Genomic DNA, 16,284 nt, shown 5'->3' with positions numbered 1-16,284 from the left:
TAAAACTAGCAAATAATGCACAAAAATAAAGGTGAGAGGATATTTGTTAATAATTATAATGGAAAAAGAGAATATTTGTTAATATTTTTGAAAACCAAGTTGTGTTAATATCCTATATAGTGTTTACAAAAGGTTTGAGCATATTCATCAATAATGTTTGGTTCACATGTCCAACAAATCAGACCCAGCCCACAACTATATTTTGGACTACACACAAATGATTCTAAACAATTTTTAATAACCTTCACAAACTTCCAAAAACCACAAGAGGTTGTTAGTGAAAGCCAAGCATAACAATTTGGGACCACCCTAAGAGATTTGTATGGGATTCACAACCACATTAATTATCTAAAATAACCACCTTTCAGTACAAAGCATAATAATTATGTATTGTCTAATTTGTTTGTGAGGTGTAGGCCCCAAACACTAAATTAAAAAATAAAAAAAAGTATATAATAGTTTATAGGAAAATTATACTTTGACTCTCAGTTTTTGATTCCGATCTTTTACTCTTTAACATGACTTAGTGTGAACTATTGATTGTTTGAAAGAAAAAGATAGTGATACATTAATGAATGACTTACACTAAAACATGTCAAAGAGTAAAGGATAAGAGTCAAAATCCAAAATCATAAACCCTAAATCCTTAATATGCAGTCACCTTCCGAAGGATGTTTACACCAATTTAATAAAAGTTATCAATTCATTTTGATAAAATAGAAATTGAATGGAAGAAAAAAAATCATTGAATAAACCTTTTAAATGTGGAGAGAAAAAATCCACTAATTAACATTTATAATATTTATGAAAAAAAAAACAATGATAACCCTTGATAATGTATATCTTTATGTAGATTTGAAAAAGTGTATTGTATTTGGCATAACAAATTTTATCTTCAAAAAATTACAAAATAAAGAAGATATTGGCAATGATAGGTTACAAGAAAAAGAGAAAAGAAGAGAGGTAAATATGGTTATAGATCTAGCTTATTGCTGATCTCATTCCCTCCATCTTCAACATTTGTAGCAAGAAATCACTCCATGTGTCTATGGGTCCTGGCAAGCACCAATGAACACAATCATTGTACAATGTTACATTCTCATTAGGCCAATGTCCATATCTACTAGGATGTCCATCTGGTCTCAGTAACATTACCTGTGTTGTGTCAATTAACTTCAATCTCAAACCCTTCTTTCTCCCTTCTTTTTCAGCTTTCTTAAACTCCTCCAATTGGATCATATAAAGCTCCAAATTTGTGCCCTCTAAAACACTCTCATTACTCCTAAATGGCTTGGTCCTCACACAGTTCCCACCTTGATTCCATATCCCATTCTCAAAATGAGATGGTGCAAATGTCCTAAGAAAAACTGTGCCCTTAAACTCTTCCAAACTATTGATGGCCTTAAAGGCAGTCCTGAAAGCCCTTCTGTACCCATAGAACATGGTCAAGTCAGGGACGTTTTCCAACAGACAAAAATGGCACCCAACAACCTTTTTTCTCTCATAGAACACCATTGGTCTGTAGAACCAGTGCCCTCCATCAAGAATGATGTAGTCAAATCCCTCAACCTCTGTGGTCCACTTCTCATCATGCTCATCAAGGTAGAGGTTGAAAAGACCAGTGTTGCTTGGACCATTTGGGTCACCCACACTGGATCTTACTAGATGGGGTGTCCAAAATGTGGCCATGGTGAAGTTGTAACTAGGGTACTTCCATCTCTTGAAGTACTCATCACTTGTGTATGATACATCTATTGGCCATTCTACCTGAGTAAGCGTCCAGAAAACTTAAATTTAACGATCGTAAATATTATAATTTAAATATTAGAAAATAATTAAAAAACAAAGTTTGTTGTGAACCGAAAATAAATATAATACAATAGATTTTATTAAAAGTCTCACATCGACTAGAGATAAGACAATTTCATAATATATAAATGCGGTGCAAATTTTACCTTGTAAATTGATTTTATAAGATTGAGTTAGACATAAAGTCTACTCGTAAATTTAAATGGGTTTATCATCATATAATTTAGACAATGTAATTATTATTGTTTGATCTCACAGAAAAGATGTTGCCATATAATATTCATGTCTCCAATCAAGTATTAATTTAGTTATCTTTTTACAACCCTTATATTTCTCTGCGTTTGAAAAGGTTCAACCCAAACTAATTTAAACAACACATGTAATATGTTAGGTGTGTTTCATACAGGGATGAATTTATATATTTATTAGTTTTTAGTTACTATATTAGTTGAGCTCCTCCAAGAATTTATTTCATTAATCTTTCAACTAGATTATCTACTAGGAAAATGTAAACCCTTTTATATATATATATATATATATATATTTTACTTTAACTATTTTTCATGAATTGGTTAATCATGTGATAATATTCCATTTGAGTATAACAAAGATATGAATAATTTTTACCGGAAATTTCTAAAAATGGAATGACCATGTCTATTTATATGTAATGTATGTAGAATGTACTATGTACTGAAACTTGATTTTCTAAACTTAGCCCAAAAATTAGAAAGTAACATCACATTCATAATCATTGCAATTGGAGCCAAAATATTATGTCCCAGTAAGGTGCATGCGTATAACATAATCGAATAATCCAGCCCATAGATAATTATATATATTCATTTCATAATGAAAAGACAATTTGACAGCTAATAATAATAATAATAATTAATATATAGGAAAAATGCTGAAGGCCTACCACATTTTTGTTTGATTGAAAAGAAGAAAATAAAGTAGTAATAATTATAATAAATAATGAGATTAAATAAATAAATAAAGGAGAACTTAATCTATATCATAATATCCCTTTATTTACTCCTATTTTAAATTAATTGACGTTTTCTATTGCAGGCACAAAAATTAAAGTTAATATTTTCGTAAAATTTAAGAAATTAATGATAAGATCTAATTAATCTTTCTGTTATACACTTTAGTAACTAGTTCCTAAAACGCCCTTTCTTACAAACAAACTATCGAGAAGGGTAGAATGAAAAAGCATAAAATTGAAAAAGAAAAAGAAAGAGTAATATATGTTTCCTCAACATTCTAAAATAAAATAACGTTAAAATACTTTTTTTCTCTCCATTTGTTTCGTCAAGTTTTGTCAAATAAGTTCTAATTTTGTTTTTGTGTTCAAATAAATCTCAATTTTCATCAGTTTTGTTCGATTAAGTCTTTTTTGCTAACACTGTTTAAATCATTAATGACCATGAACAGTGACGATCACGTGTCACGTGTCGGTGATTTTTTTAATTTTTTCAATTTTTTTAAAATGTCCACATGTCAATAAGCAACGTGCTACGTGTCAAATTCAATATTCTTTATTCAATTTGATCTTTATATTTGTTATTTTTTTTTCAATTTAATCCCAATTTTGTTTTAAATGGACCAATTTTGTCCCTATCGAAGATGTGACAAAATTTAATTTTTATATCAAAGTTATAATGATATGAATTTTAATATATTACATATAAAAATATTTAATAAAAAATGTAAATTTTAATATAAAAATTAAATTTGCTTTCAATTTGGAGGCGGACAAAATTGGTTAATGTTTATAAAAGTTGGGACTAAATTGAACAAAAATAACAAATATTGAGACCAAATTGAATATAAAACATTGATTTTGATACGTGGTACGCTACTGGGTTAACACGTGGACATTTAAAAATAAAAAATAAAATCACGAAATGACATGTGACAATCACTGTTCATGGTCGTTAATGATTTAAACAGTATTAACAAAAAAAATTCAACTGAATAAAATTGATGAAAATTTGAATTTATTTGAATATAAAAATAAAATTAGAACTTATTTAACAAAATTTGACGAAAATTAAAAAAAAAAGTATTTTAACTTAAAATAATTTAGGAGGAAATAGAACTAAAACAATAACGGAATAATTCCTTTTTATTGTCTATATAATATAAATATACCAATTTATTGCAACAGACAATTAGGTAATAATCACAAATAATAATAATATTATGTTTTTTATTTTTTTGTGAATTATGACTCTAAATTTCTTAGCATAGTTATCCACTTAAATAATTAAAGGGCCCATAGTATATGTTTGTCATCTTGGATTCCAAAAGCAATTATTCAATTTTCACAAACAAACAACAACTTAAGCCCAAAGGAGTTTGTTAGTTGGATTTTTCAAACAACAATATGCATCTTCCTTTGGTAGATTAGTCAACAACTACTTCACTTTTAGGTTGCCTTGTGTTTTCTTTTTTATGATTAATAATATTATAAATTTAACAAAAATTTTATTTAAATTTTCTAAAGTGAGAAATAAGAAGAATAAATAATACTAATAGATAATATTGGACCCAAATTATAACCCTTTTTATTGGTAAAGCATACAGAACACCTACTCTTTTAATATTTTTTCTTGTGTGTATAAAAAAAAGGCAATAATTTGTTTTAATTTTAATAAAATAATTATAAAGATTTCTATTTTTCTCAAGTCAACCGTAAGGATATAATTAATAACATTATTTTTAAGTTAATTTTTTTATTTCTTAACCATAATACTAATAAATATCCCTCTTCTAATTTTCATGTAAAAACTGATATTATCAAATCAAACCCCAAACTCCAAACCACTTTATCATAGAGAATAAATCACTATTACATGTGTGAATTAATGTTGCTGTTTTATTTTGAATTTTAAAAATGAGAAATGAATAAATAATTTTCTTTTTGCAAATATATGTCATTTAAAATGGAATACATAGAAAATTAACTTTAAATGTTGATCGTTTTTAGTGATTATTAAACAATATATAATTATAATTTTTCTTTTTCATGATATTTTAGTTAATATTTCAAAACACACTAATAATAATAACAATGTAACAATCATTTTTATTATAGAAAATCATGATTTTAAATTTTTACAATCTCACCGACTATTGTCTAATCCAAACCTTAATATAATATATATGTCCCATTCAAAATTGGTTAACAGGTCAAAGACAATTTATGACACAGCTTGCTGGCAGGTATAGTGATATTTATGACAATAATATTTCTAAGAATATTTAATCAAAATCTCTAATTAAGAATCCAAAGTCCTTAATTATAAGTATTCTTAGTAAAATTAACAAGACTTTTGTTAAGAAATTATATAGCAGCATTAGTAGAGTATTATTTTAATATATACTTGTTTAAAATAGAAAAAACATTGTTTATAGAAAAATCTCTTCTCAATTGAGAAATTTTATGTTTATGAGAGTTATGTAACTTGTTGAACTTTCACAATTATAAAATCAATGTTTTAGACAAAACTTGTGGAACATACCAAAAGAGAAAAAATAGGTAGCAGAGGATTATGAAAGCTACATTAATCTGCACTAATGCAGTGGAATTTTGTTTTTTCTTTCTTTATGTTACATCTTCTAATTGTGACGTTTCAACCATTTATACTAACTCAATTAGCTTTGCTAAAATTCAATTATTATTATTATTTGTTGTAGACTTATGGGATGGATTAGGTGAATTAATTAAATCTTGATTATATTGATTAATAATGTCATCTCATATTGGAGGTCAATAAAATAAAATTTGACTTATCTGAATTTTTTTACTGAGTTTTTGTTGCTGTTTATTTTATTATGTTTGTCTTTAAAATACAATGTATATAAAAAATATATTAAAATAACACAAAAAAAAATTGAAATCGAATAAAATGAAAAAAGTAAGTTTATAAGCAAATACAATGTGTATTTTTAAAATATTTTTGCATGTGTCTTATTTTATTTTTTCAATAAGAAAATATTTAGTCTTTTCTTCTAAACAATTAACAATCTTTTGTTAGTGATCTCTTATTTTGAAAATGTATGATATAGTTCCTTTCTTTATAAATGGAAGGTTGAAAAGAGATTATTTATTTTAGGAAAAGAATTATACATGTGATGCATTTCCATAAAAGAAGAATAATTTAGTAAGAAATTAAAAACGAATATTTTATCAGTTAAATACACTGTTCTTGAGTCTTTTAATATACTACTAGCACTGTATCCAATATTTTTAATTGAAGAGTAATGTTAAAGGTTTAAAAAAACTAAAAGCCTATTATTTTAAAATAAAAAATTGTTATTTTGAAACGAAGAAAGTAATAAATAATTCTGTCAGTTCACGAGTGTTTTGGGAAAGTGTACATCTTATTGTAAAGTGTGCATCAAAATATAAAAATAAAAAATAAAAAATGGTAAAGAAATAAAAAATAAAATCTGTGGGAACTGAAAAGTAGACAAAAGCAAGAACTCATATAATGAAGAAACACTGACTACACTACACTCTGTTTCATGTGAGCAGAGTTTTCAGACCAAAAGATTCGATTCCTTTTGGCATGCATCATCATTTTCTGTCTCTTAATTAATTACCCTTTATAAACAATAATATTCAAAATTAACATAACCCTTTTCATTATTAAATAGGTATTAGAATAATGTTCTAGGAGTCAACATATTTAATTAATACTAAAAAGATAAAAATAAAATTATTGGGACATGAACCTTTTTGATACTTCACATAGAAGAATAATGAGTGCTTTTCACTAGAATGAAAATCCAATAGGCACAAAAAGGAGAAGAAGAGTTTAATTGAATGAAGGCATTTTTGGCTTTAAACTTTGGTTAAAGAAAAAGGTTTAAGCTTGTAACGTAATCCTATACCTAATTACGTAACTCCAAAGCAATACCCTCAAAATAAATAAATAAATAAATAAAAAATTAAATAGACAAAAAGCAAATGGGAAAACAACAACACTTATGATAAATAATAATGGGACGTGAAGAAATGTGACACACTCACTCTTACACAAGATATTTTTTATCAGATAAAGTTTATATATATTATACTCACTACATAAAATAAAAAAACAAAACAAAACACAATTTCCTTTTATAATTTACAAGATTTTTATGGTTTTAATAAGCTATTACCTATACAAACAAATACAAATAGTTAGCATATAATAATGCTGAACCATCACATCACATCAATGGAAATATAATCTCAACTAATATAACAATATATTAATGATTTTAATCCTTGCAAATAATTCAACATTCAAAACATTGAAATGCTAAAATATACCATAAATTATGAATAAATTATCTTTTAACAGGATAACATGAAACCTGGTGATAATTTGTGTGCATGTTATAATTGTATTTTTGTAATATTTATATATATAAAAATAATCGTGGAAGCAGAATTTAAAAAAATTTGCAGGTAGATAATGATATAAGAAGAGGGTGATGGTAGTATTTGTACTTACCCTAGAAAGGAGACAAATCATGGACTGCATCTGATTCCTTCCCACAGAGTCACCAACAAAGGCCATGGATTTGCCCTTAACAATTTCAAGAAACTGAAAAGGGTTGAAAATGGGAAGTTCACACTCATTTGGCTTCCATCTCCACTTCATGAACTCAGAATCTGGTCTTCCATACTTCATGCAGTTCTGGTGTTCATGAATGGCCCAACAAGTCTTGTTTGTGTAGTAGGGTGCCCTAGGGTTTGGCACCCACTCCCCTGTGAAAATGTCACACTTCTCCAGATAGGTTGAGGGAAGCTTCTGATCATCATCATCATCATCGTCAATGTGGTTTTTGTTGTTCTGTTTCATCTTCAAGAGTGATGATGAATGGTAACTGCAAAAAGGGTACCATAAAGGGGTTATGGCAAGTGTTAGGATCACCATGATTGCTAGCAAGGTGAGTTTTGGGATCATGTGCTTTGGGGTGATGGTGGTGTTCTCAGTGTCTTGGAACTTCATGATGAAGAATGAGAGAAAGAAGAGAAAGAGAAAGAGAAAGGGACAGAAGAAGAGGGAAATAGGATAGGGTCCTTCAAGGGTTTTCTTCTTCTGTATATATATAATGTGTGTAAAGTGCTTTAAAGTTGTGTGTATGATCTGTGATTCTCTGTTTTTATATTCGTGAACTGTGGAACATTAAATGCATGGATGTGGTATTAGTAAATAGTTTATATAATCATTTAATAAGACTATTCATTGCGGTTAATTAGTATTTATGGAACATCATAAATGTTATACGTTATACTTGTATCTTTTGTATTTACATATTTAGATATCAAATTGTTTAAGAAAAAGTGACTTTAAGAAATTATTTATTTCTTAAAAGATGGAATAATTAAAATTGGTAATATTTTCTTTTAATGTTGTTTTTAAGATAATTTGATTTTATTTTACGTCTCTTTCTCAAGTATTCATAATAACACTTCTTTTATCTTTTGATTAAATTTATGAAAAAACATCATAACTGTATAAGTTTGTTAGTTGTTTAATAAATCTCATCCACGATTTTGTAGCTTTTTTAAATAAAAAGTCATAAGTTTGTGATTTAAATTATGAATTTTTATCATAAAAATAAACATGTATTAATACAAAATGTATAGAAATATGCAACAAAGATGGTTTTACAACTCTATTGCAAAAATTGATTTTTATAGCGGGTTTTTATATTGGTTGAAATCTAACCTATACAATAAGTGATTTGGTGACAAAATTATAAACAAGTTAACACTTTTTATAACGGTTGTTATTATAATCGGAATAGAAAGTGAGTACGGTAATATTTTTGTAAAAGAAAAACAATTTTTTTATAATAGTTCTAGTTATAACCAATTATAATCGATATAGAAAGTGGACATGATGATGTTTTTATTATAAAGAAAAAAGTTTCTATATCGGTACTAGTTATAATCGATATAGAAAGTGTTTTTTTATTTATTTTTATATGTAAACACACAACACAAACATAGGGTTGTTAAAGCGTTCAATCTAGTTTAGGGTTTCTTTTTCTCCATCTTTCACCCATGTGAGAGCTACCCAAGTGAAGCACCAATGTTCATTGTCATATTCTCTCCTCTGGGCCAAGGTCGTCGTTGTAGCACCCATGGTCGAGACAACCGTCAAGAGCACACATTTTAGTCAATTGAAAAACAAAATAATAGATTAATTTGTTCATACAATATGATTCAATAGATTAAAAAATAAAATCAACTAATTGATATTATGGAAAATTCTATAGAAAAGCGCAAATCACCAAACTCACTCAAATAACATGCTCTATCATATAAGATTGATTCCAATTAATATATCAAACTTTGTTGCACCACCAGATTACATTGAAACACATGAAATCCTTATAAAGATCGATTAAATAGATTTTCTTGAGATTTAAATGAAGAACAAGATAAGAAGGATATAATCATACATTGCTTTTTTATAATGGTTTTCTCAATTATGAGCTACATCCACTTTATCAGAACAACCTGAGCTTGATAATACATTATATCAAAATAATTACACAATCCCTCAAAGATTACACTTTTAAATATAATAAAAACACCAAGATTCTTGAATCTTACAAGAATCTCAACCCCTGCATAACAACATCTCACTTGCAGACCTGAAATCACACTAGGAAATAGTCAGAAGCAAAGGAACAACCAAACCTTGGTAGTGGCTCTCCCTAGCCAACCTAAATGTGTCATTCAAGCTTCAAAGCCATGTAAAACTTGCTCCAAGATTCAAAGATCTTCACCCACGATCTGCGCACTGTGTAATCCAGAGAGGGTTTTCCAAATTGGTTTCACTGTTTTCATGCTAAAAAATCATAGTAGTTTCTCCATTCTCTGAAAAACCAGCTAATATAGCTTGATCATAAGTGAATTCAACAAGATGATTTGTCAATATAATTTGTTGATTTTACTTGACTTAAGTGAAATTAGTCGATTGTATAACATTTCAACTGATTGAGTACATTCATACCAAAACTATATGCAACAAACCTTTTAACATGTTAAAACCCTTTTTAACATATTGAAAAGGACAAACACAAGACAAAATAACACTTATATGATGTCATCTAGTCTATGAATTAAGTCCAATCTTCAACTCTTCATTAAGACTTCATTAATCACACATGATCTCATGTACTAGCTTCATCAAATCCATGCACTAAGGTCACTTGTGCTAACATTTTTATCCCAAAATCTTGACATTGTGTCCTTGGATGCAAAGGTTGCTCATATAATGCTTTTTGTATTGATCTTTTCAGAGATGCTATCTTTAGTACTAATCTTGTCACCCTTTCCTCCCTTTAGACAATTTTGACATTTTATAGTTTGGCCCAAGCCTTATGATGATATTGACTGGAGTGTCCCTCCATAGTGCGAGATTTGTGTTTATTGCAGATGTATCATCTATCAAAGCAACATTTCATGATAGACCTATGGAATATGTTCATCAAAAGATTTTATTTTTACAAGTACTAAATCATACAATTGCCGATGGCAAACAATAAGAGGAATAATGAATTGAAGTAGTACAAGCTATCGAGACATAACTATGTCTCTATTAAGGAATCAAAGGCTCGAAGGAACCCCTAGGTCACAAGGTTTGGCTGAATTTAGGAGAAACAAACCTCCACAATCTTTCAGAGGATATGACCCAAAAAAAATTGAATTATGGATTAAGGAAATGGAAAAAAAATATTTCAAGTTATGAATTGTGTTGACAACCAAAAGGTAAATTTTGTTTTGTTTATGTTGGTTGGAGAAGATAAATGTTGGTGGAATAGTACCGGGAGATTACTTGAAGGAGGGATAATAATTAGTACTTGGGAAATATTTAAAATAATTTTTTTAGAAAAATATTTTCCTAATGATATGTGTGAGGAGAGCAAAAGAAATAAAGTGTATGCAATTGAAACAAGGAAGTATGGCAGTAGGAGAATATGCTTCCAAGATTTAAGAATTAGGAAATAATCTATTTTATTTTATTACCCAAAGGAGAGGATGAAGTGTATAAAGTTTGAAAATGAACTTAGGCCTGAATGAGGAAAACAAAAAGAATACTAGAAATTTCTAATTTTCCTACGTTTATTCACAAGTGTAGATTTTTGGAAGACTTTTAAAACAACCAAAACAACAAACCAGAATATTTTGGATCATAGGTAAATAAGAATAGGGCCATGAGGGAAAACCTTATATATTACCTTATATAAATATATAAAAAAAGGAAGAACTTACGAAACAATCCATTAAAATGTTATTATAATATAATAAGTAATGGCTACGTATGGTTATACATGTTAAATTACATACCTTATCCCCTTGGACAATCATAAAAAATATTTAGAATGAGAAGTCTATAATCAATGTAATTAGAACAATGTTTAATGGTGTGTTTGGATGAAGCAATTTAAGAGAGTAATTCATTTATTTGGAGAATTTGAATTTCTTTGGAGTAAAATAACTTGTTTGGATGAGGAAATTAAAAGAAAATTAAAATTGATGAATTTTAAGAAGATATTTCAAATCACTAAAATAGTAGAATTTAAAATCAACTCAAAAAGGAAGGAAATTGAAATTCCGCAATTTGTGGAATTCCTCATTGTTTAATTTATGGAATTCCTAGACGACCCAAATGACCTAGACAGACCAGGCCGGTTTGACGATCCATAGGGACTAGGCCGACCATACAATCCAGATAGACTAAGCAGACCTGACGACACAGACAGGCTGGGCGGGCCCAACTACCAAAACGAGCCAGGCAGGCCTGACGACCCAAACAGGTCGGCAAGCTTGATGACCCACACGGGCTGGATAGGCCCGACAACGCAAACAGGTCGGGCGGGCCCGACAACCAAGGCAAGTTGGGAAGGCCCGATGACCCAAATGGGTTGGGGGCCTGATGAACCAGACGATCCCGACAACCCAAACGAGCCGTCCAAATTTTGAAATTCATCCAAATTTGGCCGAGTTGACTTCGATTGAAATTTGTAAAAATTTGGTGTAGTCTGCACTGGCCAAAATTTGGCAAAATGTGACTGAGTTGGCTCCGACCTAAATTTGGCCGAATTGGACTGAGTTTACATCAACTAAAATTTGGCTGAATTTGGTCAAGTCAGCTCGATCAAAATTTGGCCGAATTTAAATATTTTAAGGTTACAATTATATTTGTTAAATTTAATTTCAAAAATTATATATTAAATAAATATTATTAAAATGAAATTTTATCTTATATGAGAAATTCAATTATTTTATCCAAACAAGAGATTGAAATGTAAGGTATTTCAATTATTTTATCCAAACAAATTATTTATAAAATGAAGGGAATTCAATTGCAAGAATTTCAAATGCAATGTATTTCAATTTCTTAGAATTGTTGAAATGCTTTATTCAAACACAAGGTAAAGGAATCTAGTTAAAATTAAACTAAATTTAATGATTACAATGGCTATTATAAATAAAGGTGGGGGAGGTGAAGCAAAAAGTAAATAAAGATAGGCGGTAAGTGTAACGAATGTGAAATAGAGAAAAAAAAGTAGAGTATGTTGAAGCTTTCAATATAATTTCGATATATCTTCCAGAGTAACGAAGTTAAGAGAATGAGACATCTATTATTTTATCTTTTTATTTTATTATTTATTATTAGTTCATAATTATTTTTATTTATATATTTATATTAAGTGAGGTGTCCCTAATCTCATTCTAATTTATATTTACCTCTAGTTATGTATTGGTCCATTTATTTAATTTACAATTTATTTTCAGTTCTTATTTATTTAATTTATATTTACGCCTAGTTACGTATTGATCTTGCTTATTTATTTATATTTATCTCCTGTTACTTGTCCTATTTATTTATTTAACAATTATATGATTTTGTGTTAAACATTAATTATTTATAACAAATAAATGTAATAATAATTATTGTAAAACGATAAAACTTATGATCAATAAAGATTTCATTATTGTAGTTGCAGGTGTGACTTTGAGGATTTAAATGAGTAAGTTTTACTCAAGATGAAATGTTCTTGGATTACCTTGTTGGCCATGATGGAACTCATTTATCCTAACTAGTCACTAAAAAATTAATTCAAGTCTTTATAAAGTATGATAAAAATCAAGTTCATGGATTTGAAAGAGTTTTTATTTTTATTTTATTTTATTTAGATATCTTGTAATTTTACATGATATTCATCTCATTTCCTTGCTTTGTTGTTTGTGTATGAAAAATAAAATTTGAAAATCTCACAATAAAGATGGAAGCACCAAATGTTCTAAACTCTTTTACAACATGAATTATTGCTGCTTTTCCATGAACGAGCTGGCAGTCTAATGTTGTTAATAATTTTGTAACCTTTCAAGGGACATGTTTCTCAACACTTATGACTATCTAAGATGCCCTACTCTTTTTAGAATGACCAATAATGGTCTCTTGTAAAATGTCGCCAACTATGCTTGAGGATTTGTAAAAGTGTTGTTAGATAAAGAAGGGATGGCAAATAAATAAAATACCTTCTCCTCCTAGTATTAGAAAAATCTAAGATGTAAAACATAGGACGTGAAAAATATTGTAAAATATATAAGATTGTTATAAATTGTTTGGTGTAACATTGTAATATATAGGCATATATCTAATTATGTTCTTAATGCTACACCTATGTTTTATGATAAAATAATAACGATTACATTAATTATGTTAGACAATGAAGGACATACGCATGAACTTCTCTTTAAGTTTATATTTTTAGTATAATATAGTTATCTCTTAAATAATAATTAAAGAAAAATAAGATTATTAGTTATTTGGGAAGGGACGTCACATGATCCTTCAAAATTTACACATGCACACAAAATACATTATTGCAACACAAAAAATACCCCACTTTGTGCATTTTTTATCTTCAATTGGGTAATTAGCCTACATCTGTATCATCTAATTGCCATAATTGTTAGCACAAATGGTTTGATGATTTGATGCTTAAAGATTTGATGAAGATACATGAAGTCATTGCATTGGGACGTGATGAAGCTATGGTAAATTGATGAAGATTTGAAGACTTGAAGATTCACGTGTTGATCAAACTTGGAGTGTGTGCTAAATTTGAGTTTCACATGAAGAACACAAAACTTGAAGATTGATGCTCATAGTGTAGACCATTTCGCATTGCATAGATGTCTAGGGTTTGGTTGGTGTCTTTTAACCTATTGAATTGGTTTTTAAGAGGTTAAATGGTTTACTGTAGTAGCTTTATGTGTTACATATTCAATTAGTTGAATTATTTTTTAATCAGCTGATTTAACTTAAGTTAAGTGAAATCAATAGATTGAATGGAAAAATCAACTTGTTGAATATGCTAATAGATTGATTGTAAGTTCTATTTTTTTAGAGAGAGACAAAAGACTTGCCATTTTGAGCACAAAATCACTCTAAATTATGGGAAAAACTCTCTCTCTCTCTCTCTCTCTCGATATATATATATATATATATATATATATATATATATATATATATATATATATATATATATATATATCTGAATCATACAAAAGTGCAACCATTGGTGATTGATCTTTGATCTTTGATATTTCTTGGAGCAATTTTGCTTGTTTTAGAAACTTGGAGAAAGAGGTTTGGTTGGCAAGGGATCATTTGATCTTTCTCAAGTTTCTAGGTGTTACTTAGTGGTTTTCCAGGTCTGCAACTGTGATCTTGTTATGCTTGTTGGGATTCTTGTGGGATTCAAGATTTTTGGTTTGTATTTTTGCTTATTTTGAAAGTGTAATCTTGTGGATTGTTTAAATCTTTTTGAAATAGTGCAAGTTAGGCTCGGGTTGCGTTGACAAACTGGATGTAGCTCATATTTGAGTGAACTAGTATAAAAAACTTTGTGTCCTTCTTCTTCTCTCTATTCATTCTCTCTTGATTTGTACTTTAAAGTTTCAAGAAATTTGAATTGCGCAATTTTTTTACAGTTCTTTTGTGTTTTGGCACAACCTAAGGCCTGGTTCATATCTGCATTGCTTATTTGAATCAATCTTGATAAGTCTTTCATGTTGTTTTTGGTTTAAACTATAAATTTGAAATGCTGCAGAATTCCTAGTATGTCAATCAACTATTTTAATATTTTTGATATGTTGATTTACATTGTATTGTTAACTGTTTAATGAAATCAACTTGTTGTCCATGTTTTTAATCGATTGAAAGTGTGCAGTCCAGTAGCAGTTGCATTCTTATCTCGTGTTGATTTGATTCAATTTAAAAGTGTTTTAAGTTTCCAAAAGTAATCAAAGTTTTTAATAAGTTAATTCAACTCCCTTCTTGGCTAATTACCCATTTCAATACTCACAATAATCTCATTCTTAGTATCTATACTCCAATTGATTGCAGACTTACTAAGCAGATTTTCTCCCATATTATGGTTGCTTTTATACTTTGATCATTTTCATCTTATCCTCCACATTATGGATACTCTTTCCTACGCCCATAAGCATACTCTTCCACAATCTCGATTTCTCTATCACATCATTTATTTTGAAACTCTAAAGTGGACATAAGCACCCATTTGAGTATGATACTGTTACTTTTAAATTTTTTATGTTTTAGCCAAACCCAAGCTTTCAGTTGAGTCTTACTGAACATCTCATCTACATTAGGCCTTTTGTCCTTGAAAATAGTTTTGTTTCCCTGTTTCCTTATACTCAACACCGTAATAATTTCTAAACAACTCACCAACTAAAGTCATTTTACATTTGTCACATATTTTCATTCATTGTTTTAATGTTATGTTTTGTTTTCACTCTATTGCACTTTAGTTTCAGGACGTTACAATTTTTCTTTACTGCCACAGTTACATTTTCTGCATAATCTAGATTTTTTCACAATCTAAATTTCTGCATTTAAGCCTTTGCTTTTCTTTTGCTTAGTTTTAATGCATTTTACTCTCAATTTTTAGACCATTTTAGTTTTCCATTAACATTTCAAAATTCCCTAAGTTAAACTTATATAAAATAGATTTTGAACAATAATCTAGACATACCTTGATGATTATGAACTAATAAAGATTTTTCTTTACCATAGAAGGACCACATGAAAGACTCCTTCTATACATTGATCTAAAATAAATTATGATAAGATAGACTTGCTCTGTTATCCATCAAGATTCTTAAGGTGGATTCTGAACTATAAAAGGATGAACAAATCTTTTAAAAATCTAGAGAGAATGTATAGAAGGTAGAAAGAAAATGCTTTAGAGAGACAATGATTTTATTGAAATGAAGTTTTAATAGTTATCTTTTCCTATTTATAACACTACAAGAATGCCCTCGATAAGCTACCACAAAAAAGCAGGGTTTAAAATGGGACACAACCAGACCAACTCTAATCAAACATTAAATAATTATATACTTTAAAGTTG

At 28.6% G+C, this 16,284-nt stretch overlaps 1 protein-coding gene across 2 annotated transcripts; it reads right to left on the bottom strand.

Moving 5' to 3' along the window:
- Positions 1 to 818: 818 nt before the first annotated feature.
- LOC114180236 (protein trichome birefringence-like 19) lies at positions 819 to 7,992 on the bottom strand. 2 transcript variants are annotated; one of them, XM_028066523.1, is made up of 3 exons: positions 7,326 to 7,992; positions 1,156 to 1,767; positions 962 to 1,055 (listed from the first exon to the last, which is right to left on the bottom strand). In XM_028066523.1, the coding sequence occupies exons 1-3, from the start codon at positions 7,824 to 7,826 to the stop codon at positions 1,047 to 1,049; spliced, it is 1,122 nt and encodes a 373-aa protein (XP_027922324.1). In that variant the 5' UTR covers positions 7,827 to 7,992; the 3' UTR covers positions 962 to 1,046. The 2 variants fall into 2 exon arrangements, with proteins under 2 accessions (XP_027922323.1, XP_027922324.1); XM_028066522.1 differs by having other exon boundaries at positions 819 to 1,767; positions 7,326 to 7,991.
- Positions 7,993 to 16,284: the final 8,292 nt, after the last annotated feature.

The sequence above is a fragment of the Vigna unguiculata genome, chromosome 4, assembly GCF_004118075.2.
Source record: "Vigna unguiculata cultivar IT97K-499-35 chromosome 4, ASM411807v1, whole genome shotgun sequence".
In the NCBI taxonomy this organism is placed as follows: Eukaryota; Viridiplantae; Streptophyta; class Magnoliopsida; order Fabales; family Fabaceae; genus Vigna; species Vigna unguiculata.
Note: the sequence above shows the minus strand (reverse complement) of the source record. Positions and strands in the feature narration are given on the sequence as shown.